The sequence below is a fragment of the Hemiscyllium ocellatum genome, chromosome 1 (genome assembly GCF_020745735.1).
Source record: "Hemiscyllium ocellatum isolate sHemOce1 chromosome 1, sHemOce1.pat.X.cur, whole genome shotgun sequence".
Taxonomy (NCBI): domain Eukaryota; kingdom Metazoa; phylum Chordata; class Chondrichthyes; order Orectolobiformes; family Hemiscylliidae; genus Hemiscyllium; species Hemiscyllium ocellatum.
Window position 1 is genome coordinate 21,941,568 of NC_083401.1, and position 20,856 is coordinate 21,962,423.

The following is a 20,856-nucleotide window of genomic DNA, read 5'->3' on the forward strand; positions in this document are numbered from 1 at the left end:
ACTTCAGCCTTGAGTTTTGGTCTCAGCTCCCTGCTTCACACCGTTTTGCAGTCGCGGATATTTCTGTCAAGTGGGCCCAGTAATGGGAGGTGGCCCCGCACACTGAGAGAGCAGTGAAGCCCACTCTACTCGCTCGGGCCCCGTGACCGTTCTCTGCCCATTGAGGCCTAACGCCCAAATGGGAATTTCATCATGTACTCCCCTTTGGAGGGGGCCGGTGAGGATCAAGGTGGGTGAGAGGCATGTAATTGGTGGGAGATGTACCAGTGACGGGTGGGGTATGTGGAGGTTAGGCCTGTCTACCCTTACGCCAGCTGAGGACATCAAGCCCCCAATTACTAACCACTTGAAGGTCTCAGCTTGACATTGCAGACACTTTACCAGCACTAGGAAATACTTTGCAACTTGAGACACCTCCCTGGCACTCTCACCCTAGCCTTGGTCGTGGCGCAGGTCCTTCCTCACAGACACCATGTGACAATCTGACAGAGGGCCACTCTAGCAGCAAGCACCGCTGCTGCTCAGAGATGTCCCTCTTCCATGGTCTACTCCAGGCTTGCCCATTCCCCTTCCCACCCCACTCTCAACTCCAATGAATCCTAGACTTCTCGGGTCATCTTGGCTTTGGCTGCACCAGGAGTCTTCCTGCAGTCCCAGCAATGGCCACCATTCCGGGTGGTGCTGCTGGCACTGATGAGGCTGCCATCCCGCCATCCCTCTACATGGGCAGTAACAGTCAGGGCAGCATCCTGACTCAGGGCTAGGAGCAGAGAGCAGAAAGCTACGATTTCAGGTAATTAATTGAGATTTGGATTCCAGGCCACCATTTTCAGATAAAATCTCAGCCCCCATATTTGTTCCTAGTCATGGGAGAGACAAGCCTACGGATCTCAACATGTGTAAGCTTTTACTTGTTTTTAGTATTTTCAAGAGATTTTCAATCTGAAGTCAAGCTCATTGCAAGGTGAAGAAATAATTATATTCATGCAAGTTTAATGAGTGAATTACATGAATGAATTTAAGGGCAGTCCAATATAAACTGCAGCTAGATTTGGAGGTGCATTCTTGGGACAGCACGGTGGCTCAGTGGTTAGCACTGCTGCCTCACAGTGCCTTTGACCTGGATTTGATTCCAGCCTCAGGTGACTGTGTGGAGTTTGTACACTCTCTCTATGTCTATGTGGGCTTTCTCTGGGTGCTCCAGTTCCCTCCCACAATCCAAAGATATGCAGGTTAGGTGAATTGGCCATGCTAAATTGTCCATTGTGTTCAGGGATGTGTAAGTTAGATGCATTAGTCAGGAGTAATAGGAGAGAGGAATGGGTTTGAGTGGGGTACTCTTCAGAGGGTTGGTGTGGACTTTTTGGGCCAAAGGGCCTGTTTCTCCAATGTAGGGATTCTATTCTATCTGTATTACATGACCTCCTGCTTTCAGTCACCCTGCCCCCAATGTCCTGGTACTGGTCACCCAAACATCTCCTTTCCCAGCTTCCCACAACTAACTCCTTGATGTGTCCCTTCCCTTTTCATCACAAGATTAAATATATACCTTATTGGGTTTACACATATCAAATGCAGCAATTAAACAGAATTGCTTGCGGCAAAGCAGTATTGCAAATGACTCCAGCAAAGAAACCCGAGACAGTGCCAACTTTGACTCAGTGGCTGTGGAGTCAGGAGGCTGTGGGTCAGATAGGACAACAACCTTCATTTCTATAGCACCTTTTATGCAGTCAAATGCCCAGGCAAGGTGCTTCACAGGAGCTTCAAGAATCTTAATTTGACATTGAGCCACGGATGGCGATGTCATGTTACATGACCAAATGTTTGGATGAAGATGGTAGTTTGAAGGAGTGTCCTAATGGAGGAAAGGTGGTGGTGGTGTGGGCAGAGGTTGGAGTGTGGATCCTAGAGCCATTCCCCCATCTGCTACTGGGGGAAAGATGAAAATTAGACGTGCGTCAGGATCCCAATCAAAGAGTCGCTGTGAGATCAGAGCGCTGTAGGCCTGGATCTCCATTGCAGGTACTTCAGCACACACTTTAGGACAACAATGTTCTTCAGGAATGACAACACAGCACCAAGGGCCATTCATAATTCTCCAGGCAATGAAAAAGCTCATGTTCATGTTGCCAAAGGCCTGGCATGCGTTGAAAAGTGACCTGTGATATTCATCTCAAGCACCAGACAATGACCATCTCCAATGACAGTCTGTCATCATTCTTCTTAAGTTGAAATACGGTCAATCTCAAATCCCACATCTTCAACACCCTGTGAGTCATGAGCCAGATGAATCCTGGCTGGACCCCACCACATTGGCCATCAGGCCAGGTCTGAGGCTGGATATTCTGTGATATATTATTCACCTCCTGTCAGCTCCCAGTTTAGAATTACTCTCCAGCTTCCATGAATGAAAGACTAACCTCCATGATACTGTTGGGGGCAAAACAGTTGGAACATTTGGGAGCCATTATGATAATGTTTTTCTTTGATAAACTGAACACATGTATACAGCCATGAAACTATGTGGTTGAATCTCAGGCAACTCGGGATGGACAATAAATGCTGGCCTGGCCATTGACAAACATGTCTCATGAATGAATTAAAGAGAAATTTGACAAAGGAAAATCTTTTTATTCTTATATACACTCAGGAATCAGCGAATTGGTTAAGGTAGAGTCTGTATGATTTCCAGTTAGTTGTGGGAAGCTTGGAAAGGAGATGTTTGGGTCACCAGTACCAGGACATTGGGGGCAGGGTGACTGAAAGCAGGAGGTCATGTAATACAGATAGAATAGAATCTCTGCAATGTAGAAACAGGCCCTTCGGCCCAAAAAGTCCACACCAACCCTCTGAAGAGTGCCCCACTCAAACCCATTCCTCTCTCCTATTACTCCTGACTAATGCATCTAACTTACACATCCCTGAACACAGTGGACAATTTAGCATGGCCAATTCACCTAACCTGCATTGCTTTGGATCATGGGAGGGAACTGGAGCACCCAAAGGAAGCCCACATAGGCATAGAGAGAGTGTACAAACTCCACACAGTCACCTGAGGCTGGAATCAAGTCCAGGTCCCAGGCAATGTGAGGCAGCAGTGCTAACCACTGAGCCATCGTGCTGTCCCAAGAATGCGTCCAGGAATACATCCAGGAATGCATCCAGGAATACGTGCAAGCAGAGTTGGCAATGCCTTCAAGTCAGGGGTGTAATGGACTTATCCGCACTGGTTCAGATAAGCATCGCTGTGACAAGATTTGAGAAGCTGAACCGCATTCAGGACAAAGTAGTTCACTCAATCAGTAACCCTACATTAAGAGGCTCAGAGCAGGCTTACCAAGATAAATTGTCTGATGAGGCAAGGTTGAACTGGCTAGGCTTGTATCGCTTGAGTTCAGAAGAGTGAGAGGTGACTCCGTTGTAACGTGTCAGATTCTAAGGGATTTTGATGAGATGAATGTGGAGAGGATGTTTCCTGTTGTGGGAAATTTCTATAACGAGGGGTCACTGTTCAAGAATAGAGGATTGCTCATTGAAGACACAGAAAAGGAGAATTTGTTTTCTCAGAGAGAATGCAGGGACTTTGAAACTCTCTGCTAAAAGCTTGAAGCATTAAGAGCATTTAATGTTTTTAATGCAGGGTTAGATAAACTATTGATGACCAAGGGGTTGAAAGGTTATTGGGACAGTAGGCAGGTTTGTCTCATTGAATGACAGAATGAATTGAAGGGCTGAGTGGCCTACATCTGCTCCTAATTACCATATTTGTTTTTTTTTATTCATTCACGGGATGAGGCCAGCATTTATTGGCCATCCTTAATTGCCCACAGGACAGTTAAGAGTCAACCATGTTGCTGGAGTCACATTTAGACCAGACCAGGTAAGGATGGCAGTTTCCTTCCCTAAAATTAGTGAACCAGATGGGCTTTCCCCCCCAACAATCAACAATGGCTTCATGGTCACCATTAGACTCCTAATTCCAGATTTTATTTTAAAATTAAATTTGAACTCCACCATTTGCTGGGCAGGATTTGAACCTATGGCAGAGGATGTTATGTGGGTTTCTAGATTAACAGCACATCAAAAATACCACTAGGCCATCACCTCCCTGCCTTGAATTACCTGGGAGCTTGGGTGCCTATAGTTCACTGCTGATTTCTCCATGGCAATCTCTGTGCCAGTTAAAGGTTATTGCCTCCCTGTATTTATTAGAATAAACATTGACTCCCTTCATCACCAATGTATCATGACTGCAACATGCAAGATCAAACCCATGGCCTCCATCACTTAGAACAATAAGGACAGCAGCTACATGGGAACACACCAACTCTAAGTTCCATACAAGCTATACAATATCCTGACTTCCAATCCCAGAACTCCCTCCCAATCACAACCTGGAAGAATCTTCACCACTGCCCCATTCACTTCAACGGAGAAAGACCACTGCCACAAACATCTCGAGGTCAATCAGACAATAGGTGCCAGCCTTGCCAGTGATGGGAATAAATTAACAAACAAAAATGCTCACGGTATGCAGGAAGATGAGAAGCTACTACAGCACTAGCTGAAGACAGAGGCACGTGGCTGAAGATTTTTATCTTCAGGACAAATGCAAGAATGCCAAAGTTCAGGCCACTGCAATTGACCAATCAAACCATGCTTCTTTTGTTGATCATAATAGACAGAGCACATGCTGTACCTAACCAGGCTGTGCAAAACAAAACGTCTGCCATTTGATGTGGTACTGCCATTCCACTTGCTGAAAATCTTGATTGTGCAAGTAATCGCATCAATAACAAGGCTAACACAATTCCTAAGTTAATAGTGTGGATCATTTATGCCAGCTAGAAATGACGTACATTCACGCTCAGGGACCTGTTGTCTATAAGCAAGACAAAATATTTGGGTCTTGTGCCTTATTTCTAATTGCCTGGGAGCTTGGGAGCCTATAGTTCACTGCTGCTTCCTCTATGGCAATCTCTCAGCCAGATCAGAGTCAACCAATCAGCAGAACTTTCTTCTGGAGTATCAGTTCTTGTGATTGTTTGAAATTTGGCATTCTTTCATATGGCCTGATGAATGCAAAGCAAAGAACTTCAGAAATGTCTCTCTCTTTCTAGCAAAACCAAACTATCATAAAGCAAACTGTTAATAAAATGTACAGATGCACTGAGTTTAAATTTTAAAGCCTGTGACTTTGAAGGTCAAGTGAAGGACTAAGAGAGAGGTGAAGAGCTCCAGTGTATTGATCCCTTTGAAAAGACAGTCAGTGCATTAATGTCACCACCATTCTCTTCACTGTCAGCGTGGGAGTCACCGACAAATTAGGCATGAGGTGACCGACAATCTGTTGAGGAGTGAGAAATGGAATATGTGGTCAAGTGAGGCAGTTTATGCCATCTCTGTTGGGTTAGTATCAAACAAAACTTTGGTGCCAAATGTCTGTCAATCATGTGAAGCACACTATTGATGACACTCTTCAGTAAAGCTAATGAACCTTATTTGGATTTAGAACCAGGGCTAGTGTGGCACAGTGGTCTCTAGGCAAGGAGATCTGCTCCAGGGATAGGTTATGACATCTCTGAACAGATTGATTAAAAATACCTGAATAAACATCAGGTAAGATGTTCAAGTATGTCTAAGGTACAAACAGTCTCATGTTGAATTGAGGCTTGTCCTTGTCCTATTAGATTCCATATGCTTAACCTCATGAATTGGTTTAATGTTGTAAACCTCATACTGGGTCCTCCAATATACTGTGTTGTCTTCCATTTTACTTTAGAGCGCTTTCTTCACTGAAAACCCAGCCTTCCTTCTCAGCACATTACTTCTCAAATGATTACATTGCCCAATGTTAACCTTGTGCTTCTGAAGAACTGCATGTGATCATTTTCAGGCATTTTTCAGTAAATCACATCTGAGTCTCAAAGTGAGCTGAACAGTGATCTGACTCAACAAACAAGTGCAGGAGGAGATCAATTCATGAGGGTGAGCATACATAATCTAACAGTGTAAGGACAAGCCTCAATTCAACATGAGACTGTTTGTATCTTAGACACACTTGAACATTTTACCTGATGTTTATTCAGGTATTTTAGGTATTTTTAAATCAATCTATTCAGAGATGTCATGATCCATCCCTGGAGCAGATGAGATTTGAACACAGGCCTCCTTGCCTAGAGATAGGGACACAACCACTGTGCCATAACAGTCCTTTTATTCTGGTTTTAAATCCAAATAAGGCTCATTAGCTTTACTGAAAAGTGTAATCAATAGAGTGCTTCACATGATTGACAGACAGTTGGCACCAAAGTTTTGTTTGATACTTACCCAACAGAGATGGGATAAACTGTCTCACTTGACCACATATTTCATTTCTCACTCCTCAATTAATTATTGTTCACCTTGTGCCTAATTTGTTAGCCATTCGGCCCATTGATTCTCTTCCAGTATTCAGTACAAATGCAGTCAACTTGTGCCTCAGCTCTGTTTTCCTAAATAAACATTGTATCTCCAGGTTGACATCTACTGATCTATCTTGAAAGCTCAACTTGGACCCTAGAATCCACCAGAGAGAACTTCAGATTGTAGCCACTTCTGGAGAAAAAAAAGTCTGATTTCCTTCAAAAATACCCCTGTGCTAATTTTAAGGTTATTCCCCTTTGTTGATGATTTTTAAGTTGAAGGAAACTCTTTCCCTCAAGCTAATTCTTATGTTCTTATCTACCTTATTCAATACTTCTCACATTTCACATACCTTGACTAGATCATAGCCGAAAAGAAAACTAATGTTTTCAATGCTTCCTGGTGGTACAGACCACCAACTTTGAGAACAGTCAGTTAGCTGCTTTTCCACCACCTCCCTGTCTTCCACCTAGCCAAAATGTCTGAACTGTAAACACTAATTGACAATGAAGCCACAGTGCTAAGCTAACTCTCCCTCCATGAATCTGTCATTCAGGGAGGTTGTGTTGTATGCTGGTCTTGGAGGCGGTCCAGAGGAGGGTTACAAGAATGGCCTGAGGGATGAGGGACTTGTCATATGATGAGTGGTTGAGGGCTTTTGGTCTGTCTAGATTAGAATGGCGCTGGACAGGCACAGCAGGTCAGACAGCATCCGAGGAACAGGAAAATCAATGTTTTGAGGGCTTTTTGCCTGAAATGTCGATTTTCCTGCTCCTTGGATGTTGCCTGACCTGCTGTGCTTTTCCAGCACCACTCTAATCTAGACTCTGATTTCCAGTATCTGCAGTCCTCACTTTTGCCTAGTTGACTCTCGGTCTGTACTCAATGGAGTTTAGAAGAAAGTGGGGTGGGGGGCTGGAGGATCTGTTTGGAACTTACAGAATACTGAGAGGCCTGGATAGGGTGGATGTGGAGGTGATGTTTCCACCAGTAGGAGAGACAAAGCCCCAAGGACACAGCCTCAGAGTGAAGGTATAATCCTTAGTATTGAGATGAGGGGGAATTTCTACAGCCTGAGAGTGGTGACTCTGTAGAACTCAACGTCACAGAGTCCTGAAGAAGGGTTACATCCAAAACATCGACTTCTCCACCTCCTGATGCTACCTGGCTTGCTGCATTCTTCCAGCTTCCTGCTTGTCGACCTTGGATTCCAACATCTGCAGGTTTTTTTGTATCTAACAGAGGCTATGTAGGCCAAGTCATTGAGTGTCTTCAAGACAGAGATAGATAGGTTCTTGATTAGTGAGAGGATCAAGGGTTATGGGGAGAAGGCAGGAGAATGAAGTTGAGAAACATATTAGCTCTGATAGAATGGTATACCAAATGGCCTAAGCTTGCTGCTATATTCTATAGTCTAAAGTATTAAACTGTACCAGAAGAGGGTATTTGGCAAGACTTCAGACCAAGACACATTGTTGGGCAAAGGACATTTCACACTGTCTTATATCTGGATTGAAGATTTTGTGATCCTAACACTTGTGTCGAGCAAGTGTGTCAAGGCTAACAAGCTTTGAAGGGTCTAAAATGTTGTGCACAAGTTCTGCTTGCCCCTAGTTTGTGCTGCACATCATGTCAGTTAGATCCACCTGTACTGATCCAAGATGCCTTCATGAACCAAGCAATAATCCCATTGCCTTCATAAAAACCCTTTGGTGCCTGGCAACACCCAGTGCAGACAGTATTATCAGGCACAGAGAAACCAAACTAATAGTAATGAAATGGATCACTAAAGGTTCTCAGAGGGAGAGGTAAAGCAATAGACAAAATACTAAGTAAAAATCGAAAGAACTGTGGATGCTGCAAATCAAAACTAAAATAAGGATTGCTGGAAAAGCTCAACAGGTCTGGCAACATTTGTGGAGAGAAATGAGAGTCCAGTGACCCTTTCTCTGAAAATATACTAACCTGACTGAGACACTCACTCCCTTCACGTAAAGGACTGGCTGCCTCATAGTCACAGGTTCCCTTCCCATTTTCACTAACACCACCCATACCCAACACCTCCTGAGCTGTAGCTAACCCAGTGTCTCCATCTTCATTGTCTTCATGGTCAGCTCTGGGCCACCATAGGTGTCTGCAACATGCTGGTTTGGGTCACATGACTTTGTCTGGTCTCCTTGCTCAACAGTTTTGACTCAGAGGTTCACATTTGCTATCTGGTCCAATACCCGGGTGTCTGAAATGGAAATGGCTCCATTTCCCACCACTAATGGCTAAGGGGAGATCATATTGGTTGCTGAAGTAACAGAGCAGGTTGCTGAAAGAAGTGAGAGCAATTCAATATAGGTGTTGATAGCATTTCTTGCCCAACCTTAACTGCCCTTGAAAGGAATGGCCTGCTAAACAGTTAAGTCAGTAACGTTGCTGTGGGTCTGGAGTCACATGTAAATCAGATCAGGTAAGGATGGCATACTTCCTTCCTTCAAGGACATTAGTGAACCAGAGGGGTTTTTAGATGAGATTCCCTACAGTATGGAAATAGACCCTTTGGCCCAACGAGTCCACACCGACCCTCTAAAGAGTAACCCACCCAGATCCATTCCCCTACCTTATACTTACTCCTGACTTATGCACCTAACACTATGGGCAATTTAGCATGGACAATTAACCTGACCTGCACATCTTTGGATTGTGGGGGGGAAACCTACGCAAACATGGGGAGAATGTGCAAATTCCACACAGTTAGACACCCGAGGCAGGAATCGAACCCGGGTCCTTAGCGCTGTGAGGCAGCAGCATTAACCACTGAGCCACCGTGCCGCCCTATAACAATAATAATCAATGCCAGTTTCATGGTCAGCATTAGAGAGATTAGTTTTCTGTTCCAGATTTACCTACTTAAACTTATTAGTTTTAAATGCCACCAGCTGCAGGTGTGGGATCTCACCTCAAGTCCCTGGATCATTTACCTGGGCCATAGATACCAGTCCATTATACCACCTGGGCATTTCCCCATGAGTATTAGAGCTCAGAGAACATAGATAAGTGTGGGTGGAATGGTGGGTGTGTTACAGATAAAACACAGAAAAGTGTGAAGTGTTAAACCCATTGAAAAAATAAGGGAGACATTATGAAATAAAGGAATAAAATTTGAAAGGAGATGTAGGAAGAGGGGCACCTCTTGTTATGAGTGAGTATTGTAGAAGGTGGCAGGGCATGGTTGAGAAATTGGTTCCAAAGCAATCCAGGATCCAGGATTTCATAGGTATAGGAATAGACCACAAAATCAAAGAGGTTGCTATGAACCTTTATGAAGACCAAGTTCTACTTGACCTGGAGTAAAACGTCCAAATGTGGGCACCACACCTGCTGCAATGGCAGGTGTAGCAAAGCTTCACGGAAGTGGTTCCAGGGATAATGGCTTCAGCTATGTGGACAGTTTGGGGAAATGAAGGCTGTTTGGGTATGGATGGAGAGAATCTGCTCCCATTGTCAGAGAGCTCCCAAAGCCAAGGCATCAGTTCACGGTGAATGGCTTAAATGTCAAATGCTACATCAGGGGAATCTTTTTTACTCAATGCGTAATTGGAATCGGAAATGCACAGTTTACAGTGTGATAGAGGTGATTCAATTCGAAACTAAATTCTACTGTTGTTGGAATACTGAATGGACTCACAAACTGTTAACATTTGCCTGTACCTGTGTTTTTGTTTTTGCTGCTGTTTAACTATTATTTACTTATCGATGCTACTTAACTCTGTGATCTGCCTGTATTGCTCGCAAGACAAAGATTTTCACTGTGCCTCAATACACGTGACAATAAATTCAATTCAATTCAATTCAATTCCCTCTGGGAAGATCATCTTTGCAGGGTGACAGGGTAAGGAGAGAGGAGTGGGACTAGTATGAATGGCATGAAAGGCTGAGTATGCACCTTGTGTAACCATGTGTGGTTCTATGTGCATATCAACAATCCCCTGCCCCTTTCCTCTCTACCAACCAGGGCAGGACTTATACACTTAATAGTAGGGCCAAATTAGAGTGGTGCTGGAAAAGCACAGCAGGTCAGGCAGCATCCGAGGTGCAGGAAAATCGACGTTTCAGGCAAAAGCCATTCATTCCTGTTGAAGGGCTTTTGCCCAAAACGTCAATTTTCCTGCTCCTCTGGTGCTGCCTGACCAGCTGTGCTTTTCCAGCACCAATCTAATCTTGACTCTGATCTCCAGCATCTGCAAGTCCACGCTTTCGCTTACTTAATAGTAGGGTCCTGGGGAATGTACAGAACCCCACTGGTTCTCACCTACCACCCCACCAACCTGCGCATACAGCGTATTATCCGCCGCCATTTCCGCCACCTCCAAACGGACCCCACCACCAAGGATATATTTCCCTCCCCTCCCCTATCAGCGTTCCGCAAGGACCACTCCCTTCGTGACTCCCTTGTCAGATCCACACCCCCACCAACCCAACCTCCACCCCGGCACCTTCCCCTGCAACCGCAGGAAATGTAAAACTTGCGCCCACACCTCCACACTCACTTCCCTCCAAGGCCCCAAGGGATCCTTCCATATCCGCCACAAGTTCACCTGTACCTCCACACACATCATCTATTGCATCCGCTGCACCCGATGTGGCCTCCTCTATATTGGTGAGACAGGCCGCTTACTTGCGGAACGCTTCAGAGAACACCTCTGGGCCGCCCGAACCAACCAACCCAATCACCCCGTGGCTCAACACTTTAACTCCCCCTCCCACTCCACCGAGGACATGCAGGTCCTTGGACTCCTCCACCGGCAGAACACAACTACACGACGGCTGGAGGAGGAGCGCCTCATCTTCCGCCTGGGAACCCTCCAACCACAAGGTATGAATTCAGATTTCTCCAGCTTCCTCATTTCCCCTCCCCCCACCTTGTCTCAGTCGGTTCCCTCAACTCAGCACCGCCCTCCTAACCTGCAATCCTCTTCCTGACCTCTCCGCCCCCACCCCACTCCGGCCTATCACCCTCACCTTGACCTCCTTCCACCTATCCCACCTCCATCGCCCCTCCCCCTAGTCCCTCCTCCCTACCTTTTATCTTAGCCGGCTTGGCTCTCTCTCTCTTATTCCTGATGAAGGGCTTATGCTCGAAACGTCGAATTCTCTATTCCTGAGATGCTGCCTAACCTGCTGTGCTTTGACCAGCAACACATTTGCAGCTGTGATCTCCAGCATCTGCAGACCTCATTTTTTACTCCTGGGGAATGTTGCTGAACAATGCGACCTTGAGGTGCAAATTCATAGTTTCTTGTAAGTGGAGTCACAGGTAGACAGGGTGGTGAAGAAGGCATTTGGTACACTTGGTATTATTGGTCAGTGCATTGAGTCTTGAAGTTGGGTCATGTTATAGCTGCACAGCAGATTAGTTAGGTTTTTTTTGGAATACTGCATTCAATTCTGATCCCCCTGCTAAAGAAAATACGTTGTTAAACTTGAGAGGGTGCAGAAAAGACTGACAAGGATGTTGCCAGGGTTGGAGGGTTTGAACTATTGGGAGAGGCTGAATAGGCTGGGGCTATTTTCCACGGTGTGTCAGAACCTTATAGAGGTTTATAAAACCATGAAGGGAATGGATAGGATGAAATAGCCAAGGTCTTTTCCCTAAGGTAAGGAGTCTAAAACCAGAGGGCATAGATTTAAGGTGAGAGGGAAAAGATTTAAAAGGGACCTAAGGGGCAACATTTTCACGCAGAGGGTGGTGGTGTGTATAGAAGGAGCTGCCAGAGGAAGTGGTGAAGGCTGGCACAATTACAAGATTTAAAAGACATTTGGATAGGCATAGGAATAGGAAGGTTTAGAGGTATAAGGGCCAAATGCTGGCAAATGGTACTAAACTAATTTAGGATACCTGGTCGGCATGGACAAGTTGGCCCAAAGGGTCTGTTTCTGTGCTGTATGTCTCTATGACTCCACAACAGTTCACATCAATAAAGATCCACAATCATACTTGACACTGTATCATGTATCAAGGAATATAATTTCAACACACAACTTTGGGGCAGGAGTAGGCTGCTTGGCCTCTCAAGTTTGCTCTCTTGCAATCAATAAGATTCCGGTTCATCTGATTACTCCACATTGTCCACCTACTTCATATTGATATCCTTACCCCAAACCCCCCTCCCCCCTTCCTTATCAATAATCTACCCACCTCTGCCTTAAAATTACTCTGTCTGGCTTCACTGCATTTTGAGGGCAATAGTTTCGAAGATTCACCACTCTCCATGACAAACAAATTTGTGAAGGGGTTTGGCCAGATTAAGGTGTGAGAAACTGCTTGCACTGACAAGTGGGCTGGGCCAGGGCTTGGGGTTGGTAACTCGATGACACAAGTTTAAGAACGTTGACAAAAACAAACCAGAGAGGAGCTAAATGTCCACGTCAGGTATGATCTGGAATTATGCGTTCAAAAGGGTGATTTGACTAGATTCCCTACAGTGTGGAAACAGTCCACGTTGACCCTCTGAAGAGTAACCCACCCCACTCTGACTAATGTATCTAAACACTATGGGCAATTTAGCATGGCCAATTCACCTGATCTACACATCTTGGACTGTGGGAGGAAACCCACACAGACACAGGAAGAATGTGCAAACTCACACAGACAGTCACCTGAGACTGGAATGTATAAACTGCCACAATAAACCAATGATAGCTAAGTCAAGATGTTTTTTAAACTTCACACACTGGGAAAAGATTTGCATCTCAAAGGCCTGTTAACAGGATGAGAATCTCTGAGGTAGAAGCTTTCTTCACATTGAGGAGAGAAATCATAAAACACTAAAGCTCAAGGAGCAGACCCATATCAAGCAGGGATGAATAATATATATTGAGAAGGACTGCTGAGGGCAAGCTTGAATCTAATTGTCTGTAAAGTCATCAGAAAGATCAAAAGGTGAACGTAGGAGACTGTACATTGTCATTAAGTTTCCATAAAGCATGCTTGCTATTGAAAAGTGGCATCAATGAATGCTACAGTGGGTTAGTGAGATGCTGGAGTACTATTTGACTAAAGTGTTGATAGAGAAAATACATTGTTTTGGGTGTGGCAAAAGAAATGGTGGTAGCACAGTGTAGCTCATGTACTGCCAGGCCTAGCCCTAAATAGACAGTGACTTGGTGAGAGTTTGCTGTGTTACCTGTAGGTTTCAGTTAGAACGTTTTTGCTGGTTTTACTTTAGCTGCCTGAAGGTTATAGTTTAATAATGATAGGGTGCAGCAAAGTATTTTTGCTCATGAATCTTAACACAAGGTATAAGCCTTAATAAACATTACAATTGGTGTGATAATAAGCATTTACTTTTACTTACAGATCCCCTAAATAACAACAATTTGACCTTAGAGATTGCTGCAATATGGTTACTGCATGACAGGGGGACCCCTAGCGTTCAGTTCGCAAGTTCCATACATTTGGGATCATCTCCATTCAAACTCAAAATGTGAGCTTATTACTTTCAGATGAATGCCTTGCTTTGGCTCCATTCACTTCAGATCACTGAAGTTAGACTGGGAAAGGGGAGGGTCGATGGAAGGTGGGTGGTATCTTAACAACTGATGCAGTTGGAAACAGAGTTTCGGATAATTATGTTCTCTCTCTGCTATTCTGCTGAATCGTTTGCTCTTTTCTAAACCTATCTTTTACCTTGATTTGCACCAATCACCCATTTTTTTTTGGCAATCTCATTCATGTTGTTGTATAATCCTTTCCCTATCACTTTCCTAGTCCCTAACTGCTCCCTTCTCCCTGGTTTTGTTCTTGTTTATCAGCTGTTCATACCCAATATCTTCATGTTCTGAAGACAGTGGTGTTGACCTGAAATATTTAACTCCGTCTCCATCTCCGATGCTGCCGAATCTCCTGATAGCCTTCCACAATTTTTTAATTATCCTACTAATGCTGGTTCCCCCTCAAAAATAACTCTTCATCGACATGAAATAGGAACACAGGAAGAGGAACAGGCCATTCAGCCTGTTGTGTGTGCTCCAGCATTTGTTATGATCATTGCTGATCAAACACTTCAGTGTCTTTTACCCACACTTTTACCCACATGACTCTTTGTGCCATTAGTAATTGGAAATCTAACTACCTCTTTGTGCTTATGCTAAATGTGAGAGCTGACCTATAGCAGGTTTATGTACACAATGGGAAATCTGTACAAGCACAGTCTGCATCATATACTGGGAAGCCATATACTGTATTGCGTTGTTGAAAAAACACAAAATTGGTGGTGTAACTGCACACTAGGGCTGTCCACTCCAAAACATCTTCAGTGGATTTCCAATGCAATAATGTGTATAACTTTTAACATGTTCACTTTACTTCTACTCAAGTATATTTTACAAACATATTTCCTGGTCATTTATATTACCTAGAAACATAAGGAGAAATAAATTATCATTTCTACCAGACTTTTTCAAAATGATCCTACTGTCCTGCTCTGTCCTTTATCCTCCACTACTTCTCAAGGCTGACAAACCTTCAGTGTAAATCCTAATGGAAATGTACACTCCATCATTGCCTTAGGGTATTAATGACTGGCAAAGATTAAAGTAAAATCCAAGAATTAAAGGTGGACCATGTTTATTGCTGAAAATGCAAGAAGAGCACTTCTGGCAACACATCTCAGGGTGAACCACAATCACGGCATTTCCAAATTTAGCAGGGGAGAATGAAAGCTTGGCCAGTTTTGTTTTTCCAATAGCGGTAATAGTGCAATCCAATGTTCTCAGCTTGTGAACACCCATCACCCCACAACGACTGGCACTGATCGGCCAAGTTATGGCATTGGGCATACACTCAGTTTACCAAGCAATCTTAAACAACTGTAACAGCAGCACTCAATAATGGGTGCACTTATGTTCAATTTTATTAATAATGTTTAATAACACAATTATTGAGAAATGCATTTCTAGTTCAGCACCATTCCTATTATATCTGCTTCAGACCTGAAATTATGTTCCACCAGTTGAAACAAGCAATTTAGTAAATATGATTCTGAATGGAATGTCTTTCCAAGCTCATCTTAATGACACTTTATTTAGAAAAGGGCTTTGTAAAGGAATCAGAGGTGAGATCAGGGAATTTTTATTGAGCAATGAGTTATTATGATCTGGAACGCACTACTGAAGGATTGGATGGAATTGTGAACTTCCACAAGGGAACTTGAAGATGGTTCTATAGGATAGCAGATAGACAAAGGCTGAGTAGCCTCCTTCTGCATTGTGTGATTCCATGAAATGCCAGAAATCTGCATTGAAAGCTTGCAGTGCTGGAACCACACAAAAATAACAGTGAGAATCTGTGGGGAGCTCAAACAGATTTTAGTAATTCAGACAGAATCTTTTTGTTTAAAAGTCGGGGGTTCTAAGGCAGGGTCAATGTGTAAAACTTTAAAGGTTCGTTTCCTCTCTAAGTGTTCTGACTGACCTCACAATGTGCTTCTAGTATTCTCTCTCAGTGCTTTATATATAATACATATATCTCATATATATATATATATATATATATATTTGGAGAAGTTAATGGATGTTACTCGATCTCCAAGTTCAATCATTGAGATCTGCTATGCTTTAAAACAAATTGCTGACACATTGCCAATTTGAATCAAGGACTGATTCCTTCGTCTCACTCCCATTCGATACTAACTTGGAGTTTATGCAAAATGTTGGAGTATCAGGATTAATTGCGTTTTATAGATCCCACCCCCATTCCCCACAACTGCAATAAATGCTTGTTTGCCAAACAACCCAGTTTCTTGTAACTTCTATGTTGCATGTGTATGAGTCTTAATTTAGGTATAGACATACAGTTATAAAAATACATATGAAATGAATCCACAAAACAAAAGACATGGGATACAGCCTAGCATGTGGACTAACAGGAATCTCTGCTAGGGGTTGCATTTCTTTTTGATGATGAATTTTATACATATCCATATACATGTTTAAGCACACACACACTCACATATGCTTATGTTCATGCACACATATGCTTGCATTCACACACACACAAATACACATTCACACAGGAATGGGCATTCACACGCACATTGACACACATTTGCGCACTTGTATTCACACATACATAAACATGCATACACACTTGACACATGTACATTTAAATTCCCATATACATATTTACACTCAAGCACACGTTTGCATATATTTACATAAGTTCCTTCATAACCACACTCTATATGCATACATACTTATCCACACGTACATTGACTCACATAGACATCTAAACTCAAGCACAAACATCCTCACAGCTTCACTTACATATAAAAATACACACTTCTCTAAAAAAAACAGGTGATTTATCACAAGCCAATTGCAACCAGCAGAGAGTTAAACCCCAGAGTTCTATGTTCTGGGAATAATTCTGTCTTCTTAAAATAAACATTTTCTCCCTCCCTCTCGCCGCCCTGGCTCCCGATACACCTCAGGCAAACACATCAAAGAGCTACAGAGCTTTGAAACAAATTGCTGACGAAAACCCAATAGGTCTGGCAGCAGCTGTGGGGAGCACGCAGAGTGAATGTTTCGAATCCGGCGCCCCCCCTTCCAGTTCCGATTGAAGTTCTGATGAAGAAGATTCGTGAACTCCTCAGCCAACTTCTCTCTCAGCACAAGGGACCAATCTGATCGCGGCGGTATCCAAATGCAGCTTTTACTCGGCAAGTGTGGTTTCAGAGTGAGGAAAGGTCAACGAAACGTTAACTCTGATTTCTCTCCACAGATGCTACCAGCCCTGCTGAGCTTTTCTGGCAATTTCTGGGTCTTTTTTTTTGTTTCTGCTTTCCAGCATCCGCAGCACTTTCCGATTTTATCCAGAAAAATTTCCTGTCCTTGGACTTGGGTTAACAGCTACAGATTCATTCCTTGTGAAGACCAAAATATTGACACAATTGGAACAACAGAAATGAAACGGGAAAGGGCATTCAATCCACTATCCTGTCTCAAGCAAAGGTGACAGGAGTCACTTTGCAAATTCCAAAAATAAACAGAAATGTACAGCGGCAGATGGTGGCAAACTGCTTTCTCCCTGTGTCCAGTCATGTGTACAAACGCGGGCGCGATGTTTATCCCACTATACAGCCACGATTAAAGATAACAGGAGTACTTACCAATAAGTGTCAAGATTAAATAAATCCCCATCAGCAACATTGCGTGTGCGCCTCTTTTTATTCCCCCTCAGCACCCTCCCCGCCTCGCGAAAAGAGAAGAAATCGATTCAAACAAAAAAAAATCACTTGTCCAATCTTCGAGGGAAATTGTAATCCGCGGCGTTTTTCTGGGATGTTGCTTTGGGGGTCATTCCTGTTCGGATTCGAGACGAAACGAAAATAAAAGTCCATTCAATGTTTGGCTTGAGGGGAGGTAGAGAGGGGGAGAACGAAAGAAAGAGAGAGAGAGAGAGAGAAAATGATGGAATTCTTATTTAAATCCCCAGTTTTGATGTTCTTTTTTGGAAAAGCAGGCGATCTTGTAGCCTCGCACCAAGGTTTCTCAGTACGGCACGACTGGCCCTAACTCAGGAAGGGTTTTAAATCCGCCGGGCTGGAAGTAGTAAATCATTGTCCTTTTGTTTGTTCCGACCCATGCTGTAAGAGGGAAGAGTATGAAATATTGGTAATCCTCCATCCAGCTTTCATCTCCCCCCAACCCCTGCGCCTCCCTCTCTCTCTCTCTGTCACACACTCACTCACTCTCTAGTTTTCACCTTCCCCACTTCTGCCGCCTGGCGTCTCTGGGACCAAGGCAGTGCTTAAAGACAGAGCTTCACCCTCCCCCCACCCACCCCTCTCCATCCACCCAGTCCTCTCAAGTTCCTGTGACCAGCGATGGTCAGCCAATGTCAGGATTAACCTGTCCAAACCTACCTCCAAACTGCCCCGCGCACCACCCCACACACAACCCCATCCCAAAAGTTTTGGGAACATTGTATTTTCCACTGTCAGTGAGCATAAGCCCTTCTTCCTGAAGAAGGGTTCATGCCCAAAACGTCGAATCTCATGTCCCTTGGATGCTGCCTGACCTGCTGCGTTTTTCCAGCAACACATTTTCAGTTTCCACTGTCAGTGCCAATGTTGAACCTCCTCCCCGTTTGCATTTGCTGGAGGTTGGAATTTCGACGTCCTCCCCCCTCCAACCCCCACACCGCCGCCACCTCCTGCCTCCTTGGAGTCCAACTATACTCTGGCACCTTGCAAAGTCCGCCATCCCCTCCCTCCCCCAACCATCCTCATGCCAACTATTCCACCATCACTGCCGACCATTCAGTACCAGGGGTCAACCCTGACACGGTGTGCTCACTACCGCCTCCAAGAGGCCAATGCGAGCACTGACCGTCAGAAAAAAAGGAACGGCAGAAATACTTTGAGGGGTCGGATTGTGGGGGCGGGGTGTTCAGACAATGAAACTACTTGGATCGGCCTTTCTGGGTGGGCCGAATGGTCTCCCATGTGATTTATAAGAACAAGCACTACCCTGGGAGTGAGGAGTGGAGAAGGAGGGGGGGGGGGGGGAGAGGGGGGAGAGCTCCAGACTGAGATGAGAATCAGTCTGCCCAGTTGTACGGCAGATAGAGGAAAGACTGATGGTGGGCTACCATGAAGGACTCATGCTCAGCCTCTCCCCTCTCCTGAGGCGTGGGGACTCTCAGGTTAAGCCCACCCACCAATCATCTCTTTCTCTCTAAGGTGAGAGCAGCCACCGGGACTAAACTTATGAGGCAGGATCTGACTGAAATGTTAGATTCTCCACTGACCTGTTACAGTATTCACTGAGGTCTCACTGACCTCCAATCAGAAATTCAAACCTTCCTTTTCTTTGTAAAAGATGTAGCGAATACTGGTTAGGTGTTAACCCGTGTTAGCTACACAGCTACTGTGTGTGTGTGTGCGTGCATTGAACCGTGTCAACGAATGACAATGTTGCATTGATGCAAATAAACTATGCATTAGTCAACATTTAAATGACAATTAGATAGAATGCACAGCACAGGAAAAAGCCCATCTGTTACCTCCTCTTTCATTACAAACCGATAAACTTGGTTTATTCGTCTAGAAGTTTTCTATCAGGAGCAATTGCTGTAGGATAATACCTTCTATTCCCCTCTCTAACTGCTCCTCGCTCAGACCTAGGCGCCCCTGAAAGATTAGGTTATAGAATGGGCACAGGCCAACAAGTCCACACGACCGTCCAAGGAATAACCCACCTACCCTACATTTAGCCCTGACTAATGCACCGAACACTCCGGGCAATTTAACATGGCCCATTCACCTGGCAACCACATCCTTGGATTGTAGGAAAAAGACCGGAGCACCCAGAGGAAACCCAGACAGACAGCGGCCCAATGCAGGAACTGAACCCAGCACCTTGGTGTTATGAGGTAGCTTTAAACCTAAACTCTATCTATCTATCTTCGCAGTGGATTGAGGAATCTAGTTCTGAAGAAGGGCTACTGGACCCGAAGCAATTACTTTCCGTTCTCTCCCAGCCAGACCTGCTGAGTTTTTCCAGCAACTCCATTTTTTTTAAATTAAGGCACCCCTCTCCCCTGTCATTGTCAATGATGATGGCCAGGGTGGGTTGGGGAGAAAAATGCCGTTCCATGGGATCGTCCCCTTTGTCAAGTTATTGTTTGATCTGTGAGATGGGAAGCTTGATGTTTCAGGGAGCGTTGAGGTAAAACGGCGTTCACCTGGCCGCTGGATTACTGTGTTCCTCACACATCACTCAGCGAGGTGCATGCACTCAGCGGTCCTCTCTCACTGAATCTGCAGGGCTCTGAGTGGGGCAGCACCCTCAAAAATGGGATGTGCAAGGAACTCGGGAATCGTGCAGAGCGTGGGGGACCTCATCTCCACAACCAAACAGTTCAATGGCAACGAGGGATGGGCAATAAATGCTGACCAGCCCCATCCCACGAGTGAATAAAACAAAGTTCCTCTCATACTATAGTATGGACGATGTAGATGATGGGACAGACACGGGGAGCTGCACTCAATGCCACACTCAGTGTGGACGCAGACCATTCGGCCCATCGACTTCATACCCACCCCTCTGAGGGCATCTGGCCCGATCCCTGCATTTCCCTAGTTACTATGGGGCAATTTAAGCACGGCCAGTCCACCTAACCTGCACATCTTTGGGCGGTGGGAGGAAACCCACCGGGGAGAATGTGCAAACCCCACACAGATACTGGCCTGAGGGTGGAATCGAACCCTGGCGCGCTGAGGCAGCAGTGCTAACCACTGCTACCCTCATTTTTTAAAAAAATCATTCATGGTGTCACTGGTCCAGCATTTATTGCCCCTCCCAGGGGGCAATTGAGAGTCAACCACATTGCTGTGGGTCTGGCGTCACATGTAGTCCAGACCGGATTACACCTAAAAAGCTTAAGTTTTA

General features: G+C 44.6%; 1 protein-coding gene across 1 annotated transcript in view; it reads right to left on the reverse strand.

Moving 5' to 3' along the window:
* Nucleotides 1-18,075, reverse strand: part of gfra4a (GDNF family receptor alpha 4a) — a 163,280-nt gene extending 145,205 nt beyond the window's left edge. The window contains exon 1 of the mRNA XM_060828283.1: nucleotides 17,571-18,075. Coding sequence (XP_060684266.1) covers nucleotides 17,571-17,610 — 40 coding nt within the window. The 5' untranslated portion in view covers nucleotides 17,611-18,075. The remainder of the gene's footprint in view (nucleotides 1-17,570) is intronic.
* Between the last annotated feature and the right edge of the window lie 2,781 nt (nucleotides 18,076-20,856).